Source organism: Puma concolor, chromosome A3 (assembly GCF_028749965.1).
Source record: "Puma concolor isolate L17-30 chromosome A3, mPumCon1.1.hap2, whole genome shotgun sequence".
NCBI lineage: Eukaryota > Metazoa > Chordata > Mammalia > Carnivora > Felidae > Puma > Puma concolor.
Genome location: NC_141669.1, coordinates 96,162,769 through 96,186,552, shown reverse-complemented (window position 1 = coordinate 96,186,552; position 23,784 = coordinate 96,162,769). Strand labels below are relative to the sequence as shown.

General features: G+C 39.2%; 1 protein-coding gene across 4 annotated transcripts in view; it reads left to right on the top strand.

The window, feature by feature from the left end:
• Window positions 1-23,784, top strand: part of CFAP61 (cilia and flagella associated protein 61) — a 287,953-nt gene that overhangs the window by 41,767 nt on the left and 222,402 nt on the right. For all 4 annotated transcript variants that reach the window (XM_086701573.1, XM_086701575.1, XM_086701572.1 and 1 more), the window contains one exon: window positions 14,492-14,651. In XM_086701573.1, coding sequence (XP_086557699.1) covers window positions 14,492-14,651 — 160 coding nt within the window. The remainder of the gene's footprint in view (window positions 1-14,491; window positions 14,652-23,784) is intronic.

Below are 23,784 nucleotides of genomic sequence, written 5' to 3'. Positions count from 1 at the left end.
ACTTCTTTCCATTTCACTTACCACCTAACCCCTGATAACCACAGTTCTACCGTTTTTATGTGTTCTCCTTTTGTAGATTCCATATTTTTTTTAATGTTTATTTATTTTTGAGACAGAGAGAGACAGAGCATGAACAGGGGAGGGGCAGAGAGAGAGGGAGACACAGAATCTGAAACAGGCTCCAGGCTCTGAGCCATCAGCCCAGAGCCTGACGCGGGGCTCAAACTCACGGACCGCGAGATCATGACCTGAGCTGAAGTCGGACACTTAACCGACCAAGCCACCCAGGCGCCCCTAGATTCCATATTAAGTGATATCGTGTAATATTTGCCTTTCTCTGACTTGGCTTAGCATAATACCTTCACGGTCCACCCATGTTGTTGCAAATGGCAGGGTTTCCTACTTTCTTGTGGCCAAATAATATTCCATTGTATGCATATATACCACATTTTAAAATTCATTCATCTGTTGAAGGAAACTTAAGTTGTTTCCATATTTTGGCTATTGTGAATAATGCTACAATGAACATGGGAGTGCAGATATCTGTTCAAGATCCTGTTTTTGTTTCCTTTGGATATACCCCCAAAAGTGGGATTGCTAGGTCATATGGCAATTCTATTTTTACTTTTTTGAGAAACCTGCATAGTGTTTTCCATACTGGCTGTAGCAATTTACATTACCACCAACAGTGCATGGGGATTACATTTTTTTTTTAAAGATTTTGTTTTTAAGTGACCTCTGCACCCAACATAGGGCTTGAGCTCACAACCCTTGAGATCAAGTCACATACTCTACCTACTGAGCCAGCCAGGTGGTCCAGGAGGGTTACTTTTTCTCCACATTCTTGCCAATGCCTGCTATCTCTTGTCTTTTTGATGATAGCCTTCCTAATAGGTGTAAGGGGTATCTCATTGTGGTTTTGACTTTCATCTCCTGATGATTAGTGAGGTTGAGCCTCTTTTCATGTACCTGTTGGCCATTTGTATGTATTCTTTGGAATAAATGTCTATTTAGGTTCTCTGTCCATTTTTAAATTGGGTCATTTTTCCCCTGTTGAGTTGTATGAGTTCTTTATGTATTTTGGATATTAACCCCTTATCTGATATTCCAGTATATGATTTAAAATACTTTCTCCCAGGGGTGCCTGGGTGGCTCAGTCGGTGAAGCCTCCGACTTCGGCTCAGGTCATGATCTCACAGTCCGTGAGTTCGAGCCCCGCGTCAGGCTCTGTGCTGACAGCTCAGAGCCTGGAGGCTGCTTCGGATTCTGTGTCTCCCTCTCTCTCTGACCCTCCCCCGTTCATGTTCTGTCTCTGTCTCAAAAATAAATAAACATTAAAAAAAAAAATAAAATACTTTCTCCCATTGTGTAGATCACCTTTTTATTGTGTTGATTGTTCCTTTTGCTGTGCATAAGCTTTTTAGTTTGGTATAGTCTTTCTTATTAATTTTTGTTTTTATTGCTTATTAATATTTGTTTTTATTAGTGATTTTGATGTCATATCCAAAAAATTGTTGCCAAGAACAGTGTCAAGGAGCTTCTTCCCTATGTTTTCTTCTAGGAGTTATACAGTTTCAGGTGTTATGTTTAAGTATTTGATACATTGGGAGTGGTCTGAGATAGGGGTCCAATTTCACTCTTCTGCATGTAGATACCAGTTTTCCCAACAGTGTTTGTTGAAGAGACAATCATTTCTGCATTGAGTACTCTTGGCTCCCTTATTCAATATTAGTTGCCTGTATATGCAGGTGTTTATTTCTGGGCTCTTGATTCTGTTCCACTTGCTTTTGTGTCTGTTTTTATCCTGGTATCATACTGTTTTGATTATTACAGCTTTGTAATATGATTTGTAATCAGAAAGTGTGATGCCTCCAGCTTTGTTCTTCTTTCTCAGGATTGCTCTGGCTATTTGGTGTCTTTTGTGGTTCAATATACATTTTAGGACTGTTTGTTTTATTTCTGTGAAAAGTGCCATTGGAATTTTGGTAGGGATTGCATTGAATCTAGAGATGGCTTTGTGTAGTATGGACATTTTAACAACATTAATTCTAATACTATTGCAAATGGGTTTATTTTCTTTCTTTTTCAGGTATATTATTGTTAGTGTATAGAAATGCAACTGATTTCTGTACATTGGTTTTGTATCCTGCAACTTTCCTGCATTTGTTTATCAGTTCTAACGTTTTTTTTGGTGGAGTCTTTAGGATTTTCTCTATATAAGATCATATCATTTTCAAACAGACGGTTTTACTACTTCCTTTCTAATTTTCATGCCTTTTATTTCTTTTTCTTGCTTGATTTCTCTGGCAAGGACTTCCAGTTTTATGTTGAATAGGAGTGGCACCCTTGTCCTGTGCCTGATCTTCAAGGAAAAGCTTTTAACCATTCACTGTTGAGTATGATATTAGTTATGGGCTTGTCATAAATGGCCTTTATTTAATTGAAACTTTTTTCTACTGTATTCTATTTATTGAGCATTCTTATCATGAAGGGGTGTGATATTTTGTCAGATGCTTTCTCTGCATCTATTGAGATGATCATATGACTTTTATTTTTCTATTAGTGTGGTGTATCACAATTACTGATTTGTGTATGTTGAACCATCCTTGCCTCACAGGAATAAGTCCTGCTTGATCATGGTGTATGTTCCTTTTAATGTGCTGTTGAATCCAGTTTCCTAATATTTTGTTGAGAATTTCCTATGTGTATTCATCAGGGATATTGGTCTATAGTTTTCTTTTCTTGTAATGTCCTTACCTGGCTATGGTATAAGGGTAATGTTTGGTTCATAAAATGAGTTTGGGAGTATTCCCTCATCTTAATTTTTTGGAAAAGCTTGAGAAGGATCAGTGTCAATTCTTCTTTAAATATTTGGTAGAATTTACCTGTGAAACCATTTGGTCTGGGGCTTTTCTTTGTCAGGAGGTTTTTGATTGCTGATTCAATCTCTTGTTATTGGTCTGTTCATATTTTCTATTTCTTCATGATTCAGTCTAGGTAAGTTGTATGTTTCTAAGAATTTATCCATTTATTCTAGGTTGTCCAATTTGTTGCCACACAATTGTTCATAGTAATCCTTATGATCCTTTGTATTTCTTTGTTACCAGTTGTAATGTCTCCTGTTTCATTTCTGTTTTCCTTAATGTTTGTTTGTTTATTTATTTATTTATAGAGAGAGAGTGCACATGTGCACACAGGTGGAAAGGGGGCAGGAAGAGAGGGAGAGAAAGAGAGAATCCCAAGCAGGATCCACACTGTCAGTGCAGAGTCTGATGTGGGGCTCAAACCCATGAACTGTGAGATCATGAGCTGAGCTGAAATCAAGAGTAGGACACTTAACAAACTGAGCCACCTACGTGCCCCTCATTTCTGATTTGAGTCCTCTTTTTTTTTCTTAGTCTAGTTGAAGGTTTGTCAATTTTGTTTAACTTTTCAAAAATCAACTCTTAGTTTCATTGAAATTTTCTACTGTTTTCTAGCCTATTTCATTTATTTCTGCTCTGATCTTTGTATTTCCTACCTTCTACTAACTTTGGACTTAATTTGATCTCCTTTTCCAAGTTCCTTGAGGTGTAAATTTAATTGTTTATTTGCAATCTTTTTTTCTTGATATAGCCATTTATTGCTATAAATCTACCTCCTAGAATGGCTTTTTCAACATCCGATAGGTTTTGGTATATTGTCTTTCCATTTTTGTTTTTTTGAAGATATTTTTTATTTCCTTTTTAACTTGTTCTTTGGAACAACTACATGGTTGTTCAGGAATGTTTCGTTTTGTTTTTTTTATTTCTACTTATTTGTGAATTGTCCAAAATGCTACGGACTTTTAGTTTTATAACATGTGGTTAGAAAAGATACTTGGTATGATTTCAGTCTTCTTAAATGTGCTAAGACTTGTTTTGTGAACTAACTTATGATCATCAATCCTGAAGCATGTTCTGTGTGTGCTGGAGAAGAACGTATATTCTGCTGCTGTTGGATGGCATGTTCTGTGCATGTCTGTTAGGTCCATTGGGCTAAAGTATTGTTTAAGTCCAACATTTCCTTGTAGATTTTCTGTCTGGATGTTCCATCCATTTTTGAAAGTGGGGGTGTTGAAGTCCCCTACTGTTATTATTGTCACCTATTTTCCCCTTCTTATCTTTTAGTATTCGCATAATATGTTTAGGTGGTCTGATGTTGAATTTTTATATATGTATGATTGTTATATCTTCTTGATAAATTGACCCCTTTATCATTTATATAATGACCTTCTTGGTCTCTCGTTACTCTTTTTTGGCGTAAAGTCTTTTTGTCTGGTGTAAGTATAGCTACCCCTGGTCTCTCTTGGTTTCCACTTGCATGGAATATCTTTTTCCTTCTTTTCACTTTGAGCCTGAATGTTTTCTTAAAGCTGAAGTGAGTCTCTTTTAGGCAGCATGTAGCTGAGTCTTTCTTATTCATTCAACCACTTTATGTCTTTTGATTGGAGACTACAGTTCATTTATATTTCGAGTAATTATTGATAGCTTAAGGACTTACTGATGCATCTTCTTGACTATTTTCTGGCTTTTTTTTTTTTTTTTGTAGTATCCTTGTTCCTTTCTTTCTCTCTTGCTGTCTTCCTTTATAAGTTGATGAATTTTTGTAGTGATACACTTAGGTTCCCTTTTGTTTGTCTTTTGTGAATCTACCATAGGTTTTTGCTTTGTGGTTACCATGAGACTTACCTAAAATGCCTCCTGGCTCTAGCAGTATATTTTACATTATTAACAACTTAACTTTGATCATATGTAACACTTTACCCTTTAACTCCCCCACTTTATGTTTTTGATATCACAGCTTACCTCTTTTTACATTGTGTACTCATTTTTTTTTAATTGAAGTATAGTTGACACACATTAGTTTCAGGTGTGCAACATGATTGGACAAGTCTGTATGTTATGCTATGGTGACAGCAAGTGTAGTTATCATCTGTCACCATACTATGGTATCATAATACCATTGACTATATATTCCCTGGTTGTACCTTTTATCCCTATGTCTAAATCATTCCATAACTGGAAGCCTGTACCTCCCACTCCCCTTCACCCATTTTGTTCATTACCCCCACTCTGGCAACCATCAGTTTGTTGTCTGTATTTATGGGTCTGTTTTTGCTTTTTGTTTGTTTATTCATTTATCTTGTTTTTTAGATTCCACATTTAAGTGAAATTGTACAGTATTTATCTTTGTCTGTCTGACTTATTTCACATAGCATAATATAATCTCTAGTTTCATCCATGTCACAAATGGCAAGATCTCATTCTTTTTATGGTGGAGTAATACTCCAGTGTATATATATGTATATACCATATATTCTTTATCCAATTGTCTATTGATGGACACTCAGGTTTCTTCCATACCTTGGCTGTTATAAATAATGCTGTAATAAACGTAGTGATGCATACATCTTTTTGAATTAGTGTTTTCATTTTCTTTGGGTAAATGCCCAGTAGTGGAATTACTGGATCATATGGTATTTCTGTTTTTCATTTTTTGAGGAACCTCCATACTGTTTTCCTTGGTGGCTGTACCAGTCTGCACTTCTGTCAACAGTGCATGAGGGCTCCTTTTTCTCCACATCCTCACCGACACTTGTTATTTCTTCTTTTTTTTTTAATTTTAATTTTTTATTTTTTTAAATTTACATCCAAATTAGCATATGGTGCAACAATGATTTCAGGAGTAGATTCCTTAGTGCCCCTTACCATTTAGCCCATCCCCCCTCCCGCAACCCCTCCAGTAACCCTCAGTTTGTTCTCCATATTTATGAGTCTCTTCTGTTTTGTCCCCCTATTTTTACTTGTCTTTTTGATTCTAGCCATTCTGACAGGTATAAAGTGATAGTTCACTGTGGTTTTGATTTGCTGTTCCCTGATGACTAGTGAGGTTGGACATCTTTTCATGTGTCTGTTTGCCAGCTGTATGTGTGTATATTGTATATTCGTTAATAAATTATTAGAACTATAGTTAGTTTTAATACTTTCTCCTTTAACCTTTTTACTGGAGTTAAATGGTTCACATTCCACTATATTACAGTATGAGTATTCTGAATTTGACAACATACTTACTTTTACCAGTGTGTTGTTTATTTCCATATGGTTTCATGCAACTAATTCGTGTTCATTTCAGCTTTGAAGAACTCCTTTCAGTATTGTTATAAAGCAGGTCTAGTGGTGAACTCCCTCATGTTTTGTCCATCTGAATAAGTCTCCTTTTAGTCTTCATTTCTGAAGGACAGCTTTGAAGGTAAAGTATTCTGGTTGGCAGTTTTTTTTTTTCTTTCAGCACTTTTAATATATCATCTCCCTCTCCCCTGGCTGTAAGGCTTCTGCTAAGAAGTCCTCTGGTAGCTTTATGGGGGTTTCCTTGTAAGTTATAAGCTTTTTATCTCTTGCTACATCTTTGTCTTTGATTTTTGAGAGGTTTATTATGGATATCCAAATCTTTACTCAAATTTGGCATGTTTTCAGCCATCACTTCTTAAAAAATCTTTCTGTCCCCTCTCCCTCTTTCTCCTTCTAGAACTGAAGTGATTTGCCAATTGGTCCCTTTAATGATATCCTACAGATTATATAGGCTTTCCTTTTTCCTTTCATTCTTTTTTCTTTGTTTTTCTCTGAACTGATAATTTCAGAGATCCTGTCTTCAATCTCATGGGTTCTTTCCTCTCCTTCGCCAAGTCTGGTGCTGATGATCTCTGTTGCATATTGTTCTTTTCTTTGTTTCATTCTCCAGCTCTAGAGTTTGTTTGGTTCTTTTCTATGATTTCTGTCTCTTTGTTAAACTTCTTATTTTGTTTGTGTATCATTTTCCTGACTTCATTGAATTCTCTTTTTGTGTTTTGTTTTCTTTTTTTGCTGCTCTTTGAGTTTCCTTAAAACAGCTATTTTGAATTCTTTATCTGGTAAGGTAGAGACCTCCATGTCTTTGAGTTTGGTTCAGGAAAATTATTGTGATCCTTTGGTGATGTCACTTTCTTGATTTTCTCATGTTTCTTGGAGTTTTGCATTACTGTTTTCACATTTGAAGTAGTGGTTACCTCCTCCAGTGTTTGCTTTCTTCAGAGGAGACATACCTCTGTCAGCCCTGCTAGAGATCCTGAGGGGTTCTTAGATCTTCTATGGATACATCTGCTCCACCCATCTTGCTCCCTTTTGTGGCACATTTCTTAAGTTTGTATGCATTTTCTGGATCTTGCAAAGTACCAGGCTTGAGTGCTGACAGTCTTTCTTTTACTTTGCCAAAGGTAGCAGCTCAAGTTTGTCATCTCTCTCTGGCCACAGATATGACTGCTTTTCTGTGGTCCTCACCAGCCATCTGCAAATGTCTGCTCATGGTGCTGTCAGGAGCATGCACAGGAACTGGCCACGGGGTGGGATGGGAGGCACAAGGGGAGCTGGGAGTGCTTGTGAGCCAGTTGAGGGGTTTTGCGGGAAGGGTGTTCCCAGAAGTTTGTGGGCAGGCTTCTTGATGGAATTCACAGTGCAGTTAGGAACCGTGTCTCTTTATTGCCCTCCAAGAGTACTATTTGCTGCCCTCCCCAGCCTCTTTCTGTCCCCCAACCCACCCCAGTCATGGAGCTCCCGATTAAGTACTCTGGATGAGGTGAAAGAGAAATGAGCCCCTTTGGAAACATCCCACACAGCTGGGGAGGCTGGGTGCTTACTCACACTTACTCCCTTTTTCTCACTGGATAAACCATGGGCCAAGGAAGATCTTTAATGCCCCTAAGCTGTGCGTCATTGGGGATGGGTGACATGGGTAAGGTCAAACTGTTCCTCTTTTTCACTCCGGCACATCCAAACTCATACTTTTTTAAAGCTTCAGTGGAGTCCTGGAACTTCTCTGGAAATTGTGCTTTTACAAAGACTCTCTCCTCTGTAAGTGATTGTCTAAGTCCCTATTCTCCAAGGGCTTCTGGACCATGGCCAAGATGGGCTGGAGCCAGTTTGCAGTTCACAGGGTTCACAGTGAACACTGAGGTCTGTCTGCCTATTTCCTCATGCACAGTGGGCAAGACTCTTCCAGTTCCCTGGGGTATGGTGCTGGATCCCAGAGCTCCCTCAAAGGCCCTTTTGTTCATGGATGGATGCCAAGTGTTTGCTGTTGAGCTTGGGGACAAAAATGATGGACATCCTTATGCCACTGTGATGGTGACATCACTCTGGAGAAGCCTTTTAATTCTTTGGTTTTAAGGTGCCAGTTTCAACCCAAATAATTTGTTTTGTTGTTGTTGTTGTTGTTGTTTTTAATATAATTTATTGTCAAGTTAGCTAAGATACAGTGTATACAGTGTGCTCTTGCCTCAGGAGTAGATTCCCATGATTCATCACTTACATGCAACACCAGTGCTCATCCCAACAAGTGCCCTCCTCCATGCCCATCACCCACCCAGCACCTCCCTGTCAACCCTTAGTTTGTTCTCTGTATTTAAGAGTCTCTTATGGGGGCGCCTGGGTGACTCAGTCGGTTGAGCGTCTGACTTCGGCTCAGGTCACGATCTCACGGTCCGTGCGTTTGAGCCCCGCGTCAGGCTCTGGGCTGATGGCTCAGAGCCTGGAGCCTGCTTCCGATTCTGTGTCTCCCTCTCTCTCTGCCCCTCCCCCGTTCATGCTCTGTCTCTCTCTGTCCCAAAAATAAATAAACGTTAAAAAAAAAATTAAAAAAAATAAATAATAAAAAAAAGAGTCTCTTATGATTTGTCTCCCTCTCTGTTTGAAACTATTTTTTCCCCCTTCCCTTCCCCTATGGTCTTCTGTTAAGCTTCTCAAGATCCACATATGAGTGAAAGCATATGGTATCTTTCTCTGCCTGACTTATTTCACTTAGCATAGCACTGTCCAGCTCCATCCACATTGCTGCAAATGGCCAGATTTCATTCTTTCTCATCGCCAAGTAGTATTCCACTGTATATATAAACCACATCTTCTTCATCCATTCATCAGTTGATGGACATTTGGGCTCTTTCCATACTTTGGCTCTTGTTGATTTGTGTTAGGGCTTGTGAAGAGCAGCTGCAGCAACTACCCCCACATTCTTTCCCTCTCTAGTCACATGTCACACATTTGCAGTGCATGTAAACATCAGAGCAAACTTTCAGGCTGAAAACTGCAGTGTCAACCCTGCAAGGATCCTTCGGTGTCTCTAAAGAGGCAAATGGAGTCCAGCCCAGTTTCTGAGAGGCCATGTTATATCAGACATCGGACACTTCGTGTTCTGGGGAGATTAGACCATGGACCTCGATCTTTAAATGGAAGGGCAGAAGCAGGACTCTCACAGGGAGGAAGCCAGCCTAGGATCTGGGAACACATCCCTAGTCTCTACTGAGCCATATCTGGTGTCTTAAGCTTTTCTGAGTTCAAGATTAGTGCTGTTACTCCCTGCCCACCTGCTTCCTGGACCCTTCTCCCAACCACCTGGACTTCCTTCTGCTGGCCCTGCAGGCAGTGGTATATGGGAACTAGTTCATTCTGGCTTACAAGAACCAAGTGTTAAATCTTCAAGAACTTTTTAAACTGGTTGTTAAACACAGGCATTATTAAAAATTAAATTATATAAACTTGCAATGTAATAAGTTACACTAAAAAACAAAGTTAATAACTACTCAACACTCACCACTTCCTAATTATTTTATTATCTTTGGTCTTGAGATTACTTATGTCTAGGGTCTCTCTGGTAGAAATACTATATAATAGTGGCTACTGAGCATCTTTTCCCAACTTCCTGTTCAGTGACATCACATTGGTGGCTTAAAATTGGCCACAATGGAGGTGGGGGTTGGGGGGGGCGGTGCCTGGGTGGCTCAGTTGGTTAAGCATCCAGCTCTTGATTTCAGCTTAGGTCGTGATCTCACAGTTGAGAATTCGAGCTCCACATTAGGCTCTACAATGATAGTGTGGAGCCTGCTTGGGATTCTCTCTCTCTGCCCCTCCCCATCTCTCTCTCTCTCCCCCTCTCAAAAGAAAGAGAGAGAGAGGAAGGAAGGAAGGAAGGAAGGAAGGAAGGAAGGAAGGAAGGAAGGAAAGAGGGAGGGAAGGAAGGAAGGAAGGAAGGAAAGAAGAAAGGAAGGAAGGAAGGAAGGAAGGAAGGAAGGAAGGAAGGAAGGAAGGAAGGAAGGGAAAACATTTTAAAAATTGGCCACCATGGGAATATTTGCAACACAGAGATTGGCAAATGATAAATTGGGGCTTTTGCCCCCGATTGCTAATTGAGAATTTACGAGCAGCACAGCATGCTTGTGTGTGACTACAATTGACTAGAGTTAACAGAACAGAGTACATCAAGTCTGTCCCTTTCCACACCAGCCCATGGTGGTTACAGGCCATGTGCATAGAATACCTGGGAGCTATGGTTGTGCCATGTAGGAAACTCTGGACTAAAGGTTTTTAACTGTGCAGCTTTCTTTGGCTTGATAGCTACTTTCGAGGAGTTTTGAGTTCACTTTGCTGCAAGTTGCCTTTCATAACTTTATCCTGGCTTACCTTGACATCTGGTGTTTACTCCAAACTGAGATTTCAGGGAAGGGTGGTTGGAGGCCAAGGGCGGCTCCTAGAGACAGATGGGCAGAACGTCTGCTTTGGCATCATCCACAGCATGGACAGCAGTGGTCCGAGTAGGCGCCACTGACCTGCAGGTGGGCAGAGCCTGCCAGCTCAGCCCTGCCGTTGGCATCAGGCAGAGGAGATCAAAGCTGGCAGTGGTCACAGTAAGGGCACCCTCCCTCTGAAGTACTGTCACCCAAAAGGGATGAGTGACCATAGGGCTTTTTAGAAGGAAGCATGAATGGTACAGTGCACACATGTCTCTAATGGACTTGCTTGTGAAGAGAAGGCCACTGCACATTGGAGTTTCTAGCAGTCAGAGCTTAATGTATCATCGTGTATATTCTCACAGGAAAAACAAAAACAATAAACAAAACTTTCAGTTTTTCTCCCTTCGTATGAGATAATTGAAGACACCTTTGTGGTGGAAAGTAACCTCTGTCACCTGGAGGATTGATAGCAGTCAATAATCAATGGTTTTTCATGGTTCAAGTAAAGAAAGTTCGCTGAATCTATTTTTCCAGAAAACACACACTCACAAAGATGCATTTGAATACTCCCACAAATTCATATTTGAGAATGGTGTTTATCAAATCTGACTAGTTATTTGAAAGAAACTCAAAGGAAAGAGAAGACATTTCCACAATATGTCCTTGCTCGGTCGTGGTTCATAATTGTGAACTTTTGTGAATTGTCACAACCCGGGATGAATGACGGGAATATAACAGGTTGTAGAATTGGAGAACGTTACATCTTTGTTCCTAATGGCAAAACATGTTTTTTCTCATTTTCATCAGAATGTGTGATCCATGCCATTTGAAATCAAATTCCAAACACAATGAGCCATTAGTGTAATAGCTCATTACTAACAGCAGTCTTATAAATAATACATTCTTATCATGCACATGCAGCTCGCCGTGAAGCCAGCGAAAGGTATTTTAGGCCATCGAAGTTTCGTTGCGCCAGCGTGGCTGTAGATTAGAAGGACATCTCCATGTGAACCAAGATGGATGCCAATTTTCCCTGCCGAGAGTGAGGCTGGCCGTCTCTTTCTGCACATATGGTAGATGGATTGGTTAATCAGCGTCTGCTGAGTCTTGGGCCTAAAATTACAGAGAAGCCAGACAACTGTGGCTACGCAGCCTTTGTTCATGAGTGCAAACAAGACAAACAATCACTTGTTATTTGGGAAAAAAATTAAAATGTTTATTTTGGACTTTTATTAAAGTGTCGATGGCTTTATAAGACAGCTGTGTAAATCCAGCCTTGTACAGCTAGTATCATTGTGGGGGGGGGGGCGGCTCTAAAGAAAGGAGTATGCATGGAAAAATTAATTTTTAAGAATTTCTCTTGTATTTCAGCATTAGGGAGAAAACAAAGGCAGTCACATTTATTTTTCAAACACATGTTTGAAAACAAATGACTTTCAACTAGAAGACACATTTGAGAACAAATAGTTTAATGCCTAATTTTTTCTGTGCGTCATGTAGAAGACTGAGCATTATTGTAGCTTAATTTTGTGCTTCAGTAGGTTAAAATATTAACCATTTTCTCTGACTGACATTTATGGGAAGATGCTACATTCTTGGGACTAGGGAATGCCTATGATGAGTTCTTCTGCTTCCTGCCTGGAATGGTTGTCTCAAGAAATACAGCCTAAGTGCTTGAAGGGTAGGACCTAATAATGCTGGTTTCTACAAGACCTGTCAGTCTCATCAGTCAACCAGAATTTGCTTAAAACCCACGTTATAGTTAATAGGAGGAGTTATTTATGTACAATTTAGTTTTCTCTTTTTTTCTAATTTTATTGAGATATAATTGATACATAACATTGTATAAGTTTAAGACGTAAAACATGGCAATTTGATATATATATATGTTTATGTATGTGTGTGTATGTGTATATATATATGTAACACAATAATTATCATAGAAGGATTAGTTAAGTAAAGAACTATGCATTATCTCTTGTTTTCTTTTAAAATTTTAAATGCTTTTCTTGCAGGGAAGTATGACATTCAGAATTATTGAAGGGACCTCGTAAAGAATTTCAGTCACATATATCTGTCAATGCAGACTGTGATAGAATTAAATTTCTTTAATTTGTATCAGTACCAATAATAGGTGCAGATCAGCTAATTACTCATTAGGAGATAACTTTTTTCTCAGGGCACCTGGGTGGGTCAGTCGGTTAAGGGGCTGACTTCTGCTCAGGTCATGATCTCGCAGTTAGTTTGTGGGTTTGAGCCCTGTATTGGGCTCTGTGCTGACAACTCAGAGCCTGGAGCCTGCTTTGGATTCCGTGTCTCCCTCTCTCTCTGCCCCTCCCCTACTCGTGCTGTCTCTCTCTCAAAAACTGAATAAACATTTTAAAGAATTTTGTAAAAAGGAGATAACTTGTTTTCTCGACTCATAATACTTCTAATACCAAATATGTAGGGTTTTGCTTACACCAACCAATTTTTCATCTCCCTAGATACTGAGTGGGTGTCCTATAATTCAATTCTGACATTATGTGGAGTTGGTGTGGACCTCACGGGGTAAGGTCTCAGGCCCGCAAGACTGCTTCCACTTCAGATGCCAGTAACAAGTCCCGGGGTGTCACCTGAACTTCTGTCTGGCTATTAATTAGGGGTTCCCACACCCCTCTTCCTTGGGGTCAGTAATTTGCTAGAATGGCTCAAAGAACTCAGGGAAAGACTTTACTTACTATTTCCAGTTTGTTATAAAGGATACAGCTCAGGAACAGCCAGATGGAAGAGACGCATACAGCAAGGTGCAGGGGAAAGAGCCCTGAATTTCTATGTCATCTCTGGGCATGTCAACTCCCAGCACTTCTATGTGTTCACCAGCCCAGAAACTCCTGATTCCCACTGTGTAGGGGTTTTTATGGCGGTTCCCTTAATGATTGATTATATATACCATTGGCCATTGGTGACTGAACTCAATCTGGAGCCACTGTCCCCTCTCCAGAGGTCAGAGGGTGGGGCTGAAAGTTCCAACCCTCTAATAATCACATACTTGTTTTTTTCTGACAATCAGCTCCTGGTCTCCAGGAGTCACCTCATTAGCATAAACAGGTATTACTGAAAGGAGCTTATTAGGAAAAACAAAAGACCCTTCTCTCAGGAAATTACAAGTGTTTTAGGGGCTTTGTGCCAGGAACCAGGGATGAAGACCAAATATGTATTTCTTGTTATATCACATTGTCACACTTATCTTCCCATCTGTATATTCCTTATCAGAGGTCTAAAATCATGAGACCAAGGTTCAGAACTGGTTATCTGTTAGGATGCTAGGAGGTGATGTATTTGCAAATCAGACCCACACGGTGAACCAGTGTTGCAAGTTTACCTCACTTAAACATCCCTACCAAACCTCTGGCCTCGAGTCTCCTCCCCATGAGACCATCCAGCCAAATAAATGAATAAATTCAAGAAAATCAAAGTTCCAGTCTGATAAAGAGTAGGTGACCATGAACATCTCTAAATCAAGGGTCAATTGGATGGACACTGGAACAATGGCTAATCTTACCAAGACTGTGCATTGTGGAGGGGAAGAAAGTAGACAGGAAGGCTGGGCTTGCAGTGGCATAATAAAAAGGATATGGGGCTGGTTGGGGGCACTCCCTGGGCAAAGAGGGTACATGTTCTTTCCCTCAAGAACTCTAGCAACCTACTGAAGTTACGTATCCATTCTACGATTGTCCACAGTGGTCATTCATTGGATGTTTTTTGGAGCACGTTGTGGGGGCCATGCATTGTTCTAGACACTAGAGCTTCTAAAGAAAGATACTTCTTGCTTCCTTAAATATTTCAAAGTGCCTGCCAAGTTACCGACTGTCCCGGCGTGCTGTGGGCTCATAGTTTCATGATGAGAATTCATTTGCAGTCTGATAGAGTAATGAGATGTTTTGGTTGTTTCAGGTGGAAGGTGTAGCTGTCGGGTTCATGAGTGTGTGCTCAAGAGTGAACATGCAGCTTCTGCATGAGTGCTTTGACTTGGGGCCCTTCCATGGACTCTGCGTTCCACATCCTGATGATGTTCTGCAACCACCTCCAGAGCTAAGCACTGAAGGAAGTGAAGGTACAGTGGCTATCACAGGAACGGGTCAGGAATTAAATCCATGCCTTCTACACAACTGTGCCTTTTGATGAGTGATGGGACTATATGGTTTCTTTGATATCTCCTTTTCCAGTCCCCTTTAAGGTATGGTTCCCATGGCTAATGAAATCCAGTGCACATATCTGTGAGCACAGATGGTCGGAAGTGCACAGGTATAGTTTGACATGATGGCCCTATAGCTTAAGGTTCCCTAAATTCAGAATGTTCGTTGTGAAATAATTGGTAGTATTTCAGCATTTTACACACACACACACACACACACACACACACACACACACACACACCAGAATATAATGTTTTTTTCAAGTCAATAACTTGAGAAGTTCCATATGCTTTTAAGTTTTAATCCCACCCATCAGTGCTTTTGTGTTTGTGTCTTTGACAAACTATTATATATTATGGGTCTATTGCAAGTAGTCATTTTTAACTTGCTTAAATTATTTCTAGCCATATGATTTAATTTTTTTAACATTTATTTATTTTTGAGACAGAGAGAAACAGAGCATGAGTGGGGGAGGGGCAGAGAGAGAGACACAGAATCTGAAGCAGGCTCCAGGCTCTGAGCTATCAGCACAGAGCCCGGCGCGGGGCTTGAACTCACAGATCGCGAGATCATGACATGAGCCAAAGTCAGACGCTTAACCGACTGGGCCACTTGGGCGCCCCAAGCCATATGATTTAAAATGATTTTAAAATATTGTTGTATCAAGTTCTTCATGAAGTAAAGTTAAATAATCTCAGACTTTGGTATTTTGATGAGGTCTTGCTGCATCTTTGAGTATCTTTGCAGGTAAAGTGTTTCCATTCTTAAATCAGATAGATGCAGAGTATGTTAATTCATTTCTCTAAGCCTGGGTTTCTTCCTTTGTAAAATAGGAATAATATTAATACTTTCCACATAGGTGAGTTGTGAAGTTTCACTGAGATTACTCATGTCAAGGGCTTTACTCTGTCTTGAGCAGACTCAGTGCTCAGTAAATGTTGACCATCATTGTTAGTGATAGTTATTTCTTTGCAACTGGACTTTTATCTACTTGAGTCTTCCAAGATTAAAATCAGGGCATTTTGAATTGCTCTGCTTTGTCATGTCTGAAAGATGATACTAAGATTGTTTAAAAATAGGAAGAAGAACACACTGGGTGGTGGCAAAGGACTTGTCAGTGTACAACTATGGCAGTTGTCTCTCTGGCTGATCTTTTGCCCTCAATGGGAAACCAAGCACATGGATGTATGGAGCTTATCTGAATGTTCACACTCATTACAGAGAACTTACAGAGCCACAGATGGAGAGGTGTTTCCTCTTTGTACTGACAACAACACTCTTCCCAAAAGAAAGATTTGAGGCCATTCTCTTTTAATAGTGAAGGCTGGCTTGCCTGTGCTTCTCAGCAAAGAGATACTGGAGTGTTCTGATGAACTTTGCTGCATGAGACAATGCTGAACCATAAGTTGCCTGTCACTTTCAAGTGCATAAATTCTTCTCAAAGGCAGCATTAAATAGGCTTTATAGCTCCATTTTTTCATTTATAAAATGGAGATATAAGTAGTATCTATCCTAAAAAGTTGTTGGGAAGATTAAATGTTAGAATCTACATTATGTGCTTAGCTCAGTGCCAAGCAGAGTAAATCCTCAAAAAAATTTGTTGTTTTTATGTCTGCCTGTGACTATTATTGTTATAAAAAACAAGTTAAAAAGATAAAGTCCTTTCCAGTGTTTTCCTGAATAGCCCTGAGGCTAACGATATTCTATACATAGAATGAATAAAAAATTCTTATTTTAGAAACTTTATGGGGAGAACAAAATTTAAAATTTAGGCTGAACCCCAGACTTTATTTTTTTAAATATTTATTTATTTTTGACACAGAGAGAGAGAGAGAGAGAGAGAGACAAAAAGCGTGAGTGGGGGAGGGGCAGAGACAGAGGGAGACACAGAATCTAAAGCAGGCTCCAGGGTCTGAGCTGTCAGCACAGAGCTGGATGCAGGGTTTGACCCCACAAACTGCAAGATCATGACCTCTGCCGAAGTCAGACACTTAACCGACTGAGCCACCCAGGTGCCCCAAACCCTGGACTTTAAAACATACACCAGAAAGCCCACAGAGAGATGGAAGCTAAAGGAAGTCCTACTCCTCTCTACCACCTTTAATATTTTTACTTAAATTTATTTATCTAAAAGAAATAGGAAAACTTCTCTTGTTATCTTCTGCACCTTGTTTATTTTTGAAAATCCAGCTTTATGTTCACTGATACAAAGATGATTATGAAATTGTCATCAGGGAGCATTATTATAGGCTTCCAAATAACTCAGGGATGGATTCACAAATCATCAGCAGCTTATTATATGTAAGAAAAGAGTCATCAACACATTTTGCTGCCATCATCCTTCAACAACAACAAAGAATGAGGCTCCAGAGAAAATTCTAAATGTGCTATGATCTATAGTGTTCATTGTTTTTCTGATGAAAGTCTCAAGTTAAAAGAAATATAATTTCTCTAAAATATGAACTAAAATTCTTGTTTCAAATGAGCACACATCACTGTGCCTTATATGTCGTATTTTGTTTAGTACTTTTTACTTTTCAAAGGATTGTCAAATATATTATCTCATTTTATCCCCATAACTTGACATAGGAGACTAGGATGGGTGACAGTGTTTCCTTTTTATACCTGTCCAAGCTCATGCAAGGTTTTAAAGCTCATCAGGGGCAGATGGACCCACAACCCAGCCCTAGCGCACTCTCCTTGGCAAGGTGTCTTTTTATCTTGGATGGCTTTGACTGTAAACTCCAATGGTGTGTCTACGACACTGGATACATGATCAGTTTTCTTCACTTTAACACATTATGTAATGAGTTATCAGTTTAATGAGTTCTCAGTGGCCCATCCATTTACCTCAGGGGTGTGTGTGTGTGTGTGTGTGTGTGTGTGTGTGTGTGTGCATGTGTGTGTGATTATGCTCTGGACAACTTCCATGTGCTGCAGTCTTCACCTGTGTGTCTGTAGGATTTGCCAGAACTGTGGGAGGCCACTCTGCCCCATGCAAGAGGCAGGCTGGAAGTGCCAGGAAATTAGCACTCCTGGAGCAGCTTCTGCTTCCCGGTCTTACATCCCTACCCCCTGTACCTCTTTTGTCATTCAACTTCCAAGTAAATAATTATACTGGAATCCTTGACTCAAGGTCTGCTTCTGAGGGAATCCACACCAGGACGCTGCTTGTCTAGTCTTTTCCCACCAGCTGTGGAAACATTTATTTTTATACAACTGCCAGGAGTTGGGGTATAAATACCCCAGTTCTCTCATTTCTCAGGTTGGATAACTCTGAGACATTAGTTTTATACGGTTTCCTGGAGTTGTTCCATGGGATTCAGTTCCAGCATTCCACAGTGGTAATCTGTGTAATGACATGTGTTTACTAACTGCCTTTTCTTCCCTTTCTCTCTTCCTTACCACCCTACTGGTGCTTCCTGGAGTCACCTCCCCAAATAAAGCACTTGTTCTCAAATCCTTGACCCAAGGTCTACTCTTTCCCCACCAGCTGTGAAACTTGCAGTATCACACCAACCTCAACCCTTCTCAGCAGATTAATGTCAAGTCTCAACATTCTTAAGTTAGTATAGTGGCCCTCCCTGTTTAGAGGCTTATATACATTATAAACAGCCTCCCAGTCCTTACTTCAGCAGTATCACAAGTTTCTGTTGGTTCTGAAAAGTTTAACCATGCACATTCAATTTGCATTTTACTTGAATAGCTTGTATATGTGTCCATTTCTCAGCTGCTCATTTTGCTTGTATAACCTATTACACGTACTTCTAAATTTTGGTTTTTATGTACTAAACCTTGGGACTAAACTGGGACCATAGGAACAGAGTCTAAGGATGCAGATTTTCTCCCAATATGAGGAAACTCTAGTAAAAGTTTGTTTGTTTACTGAAAATCGTAGTTTAGGAGTAGCAAGCTCCCCCAATATTGGACGAATTCATAAAGAAACAATCATAGGTGTTTACAAAAAGGTTTTCTTCTTGTGTGAGAAACTGTACTAAATGAAATTTAAGATTCCCCCAAATGCTAATAAGACTCTCTGAAAGCTTAGTGAATATGCATTAGGACATTGTATATGCCTGATAGCTTACATGTATTTTCTTTCAGTAACAATAAAATGGCTCAAAACAATATTATTTTCCAGTTGGCCCCACCACTGGCCCTGCCCAGCGTTTGAAAATCAAGCTGTGTCTTTTATTCACTGCATCGTTACAGTAAAAACTTTGGATCAGAATTGAGGTGGCAGTCTTCTTGGTGACGCATAAAGCAAAATAGGGCACAGCCTGCATTTCCACAGCTGTATTGGCATTGCCACATTTACTAGTTAAAATTAAAAATAAATAAATAAATAAGCAGAAGGCCAAACTTTTGTTTGTCATGTAGGCTGGTGTGACCTGGGGAGTAGGAGTCTCTGTTTTGAAAGAACCCTTATGAGAGACACCCGGCTGGCTCAAGTGGAAGAGCATGTGACTCTTGATCTCAGTGTTGTTAAGTTTGAGCTCCACCTTGGGTGTATAGATTGCTTTTAAAAAATGAAATTTTGAAAAAAAATGAAAGAACCCTTGCGAGGTTCAGATCTGTGAATCTCATTATGCACCCAGGGCCCACTGGACCAAATCTCTGTGGAACTGATATGCTCTTGGCAGGGAGAAACTTAGTTGTATATAGCAGATTTGTGGCCTTTCAAAAGAATAATCTGTGTAGCCCCTTGTAACCAAACCACCCAGCAAGAGTGTTGCCTACTTTATATTTAAAAGGCCCTTCAAAATATGATTTTCATAACATCTGCATATAAAACATAGCAATGTTGTCTTAAGTTTTTTGTGCTATTAAGTAGGCTCCATGCCTAGCATAAAGCTCAATGCTGAGCTTGAACTCATGACCCTGAGATCAAGAGTCAGATGCTTAGCTGACTAAGCCACCCAGGCATTTAAACCTTTTAAATGTTTTAAAATATTTAAAACATTTAAACCTTTTAAATGTTTTAAAAATATTTAGGAAATGCTAGGAAATGTTTCTTTATGTCTTTTAAAAAATATTTTTTAATTAATTAATTTATTTTGAGAGAGAGCATATATGTGTGCACACAAGTGGGGGAAGGGCAGAGAGAAGGGGATACAGAATCCCAAGCAGGCTCTGGGCCATCAGTGCACAGCCTGATGCTGGGCTTGAACTCACAAACCATGAGATCATGACCTGAGCCGAGATCAAGAATTGAACACTTAGCTGACTGTACCACTCAGGCATCCCTGTTTCTTTATGTCTTATTTAAATTTCTTTCCATTAGACTTACCTGAGATTCTCTCTATAGGAGGAGGAAATACCTGAAACCAGTTTTCAGTGCCAAAGCTAAGAAACAATGGCTAAATCAAATCTTCATGGTGTATCAAATAGCCTTTTAGCTTCTCTTCCTAATGTTCCAGTTCATATGCTTGGGTTGCCTTCTATTTTACTTTATTTTTCTTTTAACATGGATTCCAAAAATGGATGAAACACTTATGTTTAGAGCATAGCAGTATTCCTGCCAAAATATTTGCATTATGTATTTCAGAACAGTATTTAAACACCCAGTACATTCTGTAGTTATTTAGTGACCCACTAGGACTGTATTAGTTTGCTGGGGCTGTCCTAACAAAGTACCACAGACTGGGGATCTTAAACATTAGAAATTAATTTTCTCACAGTTCTGGAAACTAGAAGTCCAACCAAGACCAAGACGTAGGCAAGGTTAGTTTCTTCTATGACCTGTCTCCTTGGCTTGTAGATGCTGTGTCTTTTCCCCATGTCTCTACATGTTCATCCCTTTGTCCCTGTTTATGTCCCAATTTTCTTATAAGGACTCCAGTCATGTTGGATTAGGGCCCACCTATAGGACCTCATTTTACTTTAACTATCTCTTTGAAGACACTATCTTCAAATATAGTCACATTCTGAGGTACTGGGGGTGAATACTAAAGTATATGAAATTTGTGGGGACACAATTCAGCCATAACACTTAGGGTCCTACGTTAATAGTTCCCTGGAGCCAAGTCTATAAGGCCAAGTCCCTGGCCAAGACTATAAGCTATGGCAATAATGCAGATAATGGCAGCAAAGTCTGTTCTACTTGATGCTCATACAAAGCTTGATATACCAATTCATATTTATCACAACCGACTTTTGTCTTTTTTTAACCACTTAATATGTGTTTGATATATGAAGGTAACAAAATTACATTTTTTCAAAGCTTTAGTCACTCTTACCAACTTTGGTTTTCTACAGTTAACCATGTGAGTTCTGATGCTTTGATAGAGATGTTGATAATACAGATATATAATAGCAGACTTATGCCCAGCTCATGTGATTATCTCCAAGGTTGACAGCATATACTCTTACAGGGGTTCTTAAGGTGGAGCCCCTGGACTGGTAACACACCAGGAAGAAGATGATCCAAACTTGAAGCCCGGTTTTATTGTCAGGAACACTGACTTAAAAGTCTTGCTTGGCAAGCCTTTTGATTACAGCTGACCCTTGAATGACATGGTGGTTAGGGGCTCTGTCTGCTCCTTCAGGGAAAACTTTTGATTCTCCAGAAATGTAGCTACTAATACCTTACTGTTGACCAGAAGCCTTTCCAATCACATAAACAGTCAATAAACACATAGTTTGTATGTTGTGTGTATTATATACCACGTTCTTACAATAAAGTAAGCAGGAGAAAACAAAGTATTAAAATCGTAAGGAAGAGGGGCACCAGGTGGCTCAATCATTTGAGTGTCCTACTTTGGCTCATATCAGATCTCACAGTTCGTGAGTTCAAGCCCCGCATCGGACTCTGTGCTGTCAGCTCAGAGCCTAGAGCCTGCTTCAGATTCTGTGTCTCCCTCTCTCTCTGCCCCTTCCCTGCTTACACTACGATTGTCTTTCTCTCTTTCAAAAATAAATAAACATTAAAATAAATAAATAAATGTAAGGAAGAGAAAATATATTTATATTTATAAGCACTGTGCAGTATTATGTATATATATATATATATATATATATATATATATATGCCACGTATACATAGACCCATGCAATTCAAACCCCTGTTGTTCAAGGGTCAACTGTACTTAACAAAATCTGTTGCTGATTTTTCATCTTAATTCAAATACTGGTTTCTGTGTCCTTTTGAATGCCTTTAGAAACAGCAGCAACAGATGATGGCACCCAGTTAAGAATGTTATTTTGCAGAGAGCAAGATGACTGGGCACTGCATTCATATCCTCCTCTTCAGCACTGGGAAGGACTTGTATTATGACTGGCATGCTCACCGCCAGTCAGATTCATTTCATGATGGTGGAAATGCAAACACATTTTCATATAGGGCCTTGCGGTCTTTGAAAGAAAAGTGGCTTTATTTATGTTCGTTATGATCATTACGTGCTGGGATTATTTTCTCAGTAGGTGATGTCTGTTTTGCCCATATTTATGATGCAGGGGAGAAGGCATTTAATGAATTTCAAGAGTGTATTTGACTGTAAAACACATCTCTGTTAGTATATTCACATGTAAATAGCCCTTTTATTTGTTCTCTTTGGTGACCTTTTTTCTTTCGGGAGTAGATCACAGTTTGTTGTTGTTTGCCATTTCCAAATGGGAGGATGAATGATAATAATGAAAGATTATGCAAAAAAATCCACGTTTAAAATAATGTTGATATGCCACTTGTGTTGCAGGATAATTATAGTAATTTGGCTATTACACTATATGGAGTCAGGAGTTAGTTGCTAGAAAACACGGTGATAGGGGTGATTCAGGGGATTTTCATCCCAACAGGCTGTTTGATCCTGCTGACTTTTCTCTTGAAAATCAATTGCTTGCGGTGAATACTCTGAATTCCCCCTTGATTAAATTGGCTGCCGGTGGGCTGCACCCATTGCACTGGGGTCACTGTGAGTTCTGTGTCTGTTTACACAGGGTTTTTGACGACTCTTAAAGTATCATGGACCAAATTTAATCTGAGCAAAGCAACTAAGGAAGCAATTACTAAAAATCACAGTCTTTGCCCATGACAACAAACAAAGGAAAATGTACTAATTCTAAACCCAATGCGAAGACAGTTATTTTGCCACTGGTTTGCAAGCCTTTTCTCCACCGCATATTGCTGTGGCTTTGGTGTTTTCAGTCTTCAGGAATACATAGCTAGCTTAGTGGAAAACCTGAAGCAGTCCTTCTGGAAGCTGACTCCCACTTGAGGTTTATCTTTGACAATGTTCCATTTCCCCCTCAAAGATAGTAGTAAATTCAGATTTTCTATTTCTTTTGAATCAACTTTAGGAGATTAGATTTTTCTAGAAAAGCTTCATTTCATATACAAAGATTTAAAAATTATTGGAATACAGTTATGTATATATATATATTCAGTGTGTATGTACATATATATACACACACATACATATATACTATTAAAAATGATTAAAGAAGACAAAGTTTATTTGACACTTCATGAAGTGGATTGTCCCCTTTTGGAGAACTGTAAAATAGGGCAGAAGCTTTTATAGAATAAACAGTAAAGAACAAGGAAAAGAAAAACAAAATAGATCTGATGGGCTGGGGCCACACAGTTAGCCTTGTTTGGGGTGAGAAGGCCCACAGTTGGTTTGGCTTTTGGGCACTGATTGACTGCATATACTGCCTCTGTGGTCAAGTGGAACACTTAACAGGAACACGAAGGTTATATAAGTTTCAGTTAGCTAGCTGATGGGGCACCTCAGGCAGAAGCAATTCCATCTTGGGCCTAGAAAATTTTATATGTATATGTGTGTGTGTGTGTATAGACATATACTTATATAATATTCTATATTATATATAATAATTATTATTAAATTATAAATAACTTATTTATATTTACTTGGTTTTGTTTCTATAATACATCTATGTGGAAAAAGATTTCTTTTTCTTATTGAGTGCTTATTTCATTCTTGAAATATTTTAGAGAAAAGAAAAACATAAATCACAAAACTATGCAAAAAGTATTATTTATAGTAAATATGAGAAAATATTCAGCTTCCCTAAAACTGAAAGGCACGTTAA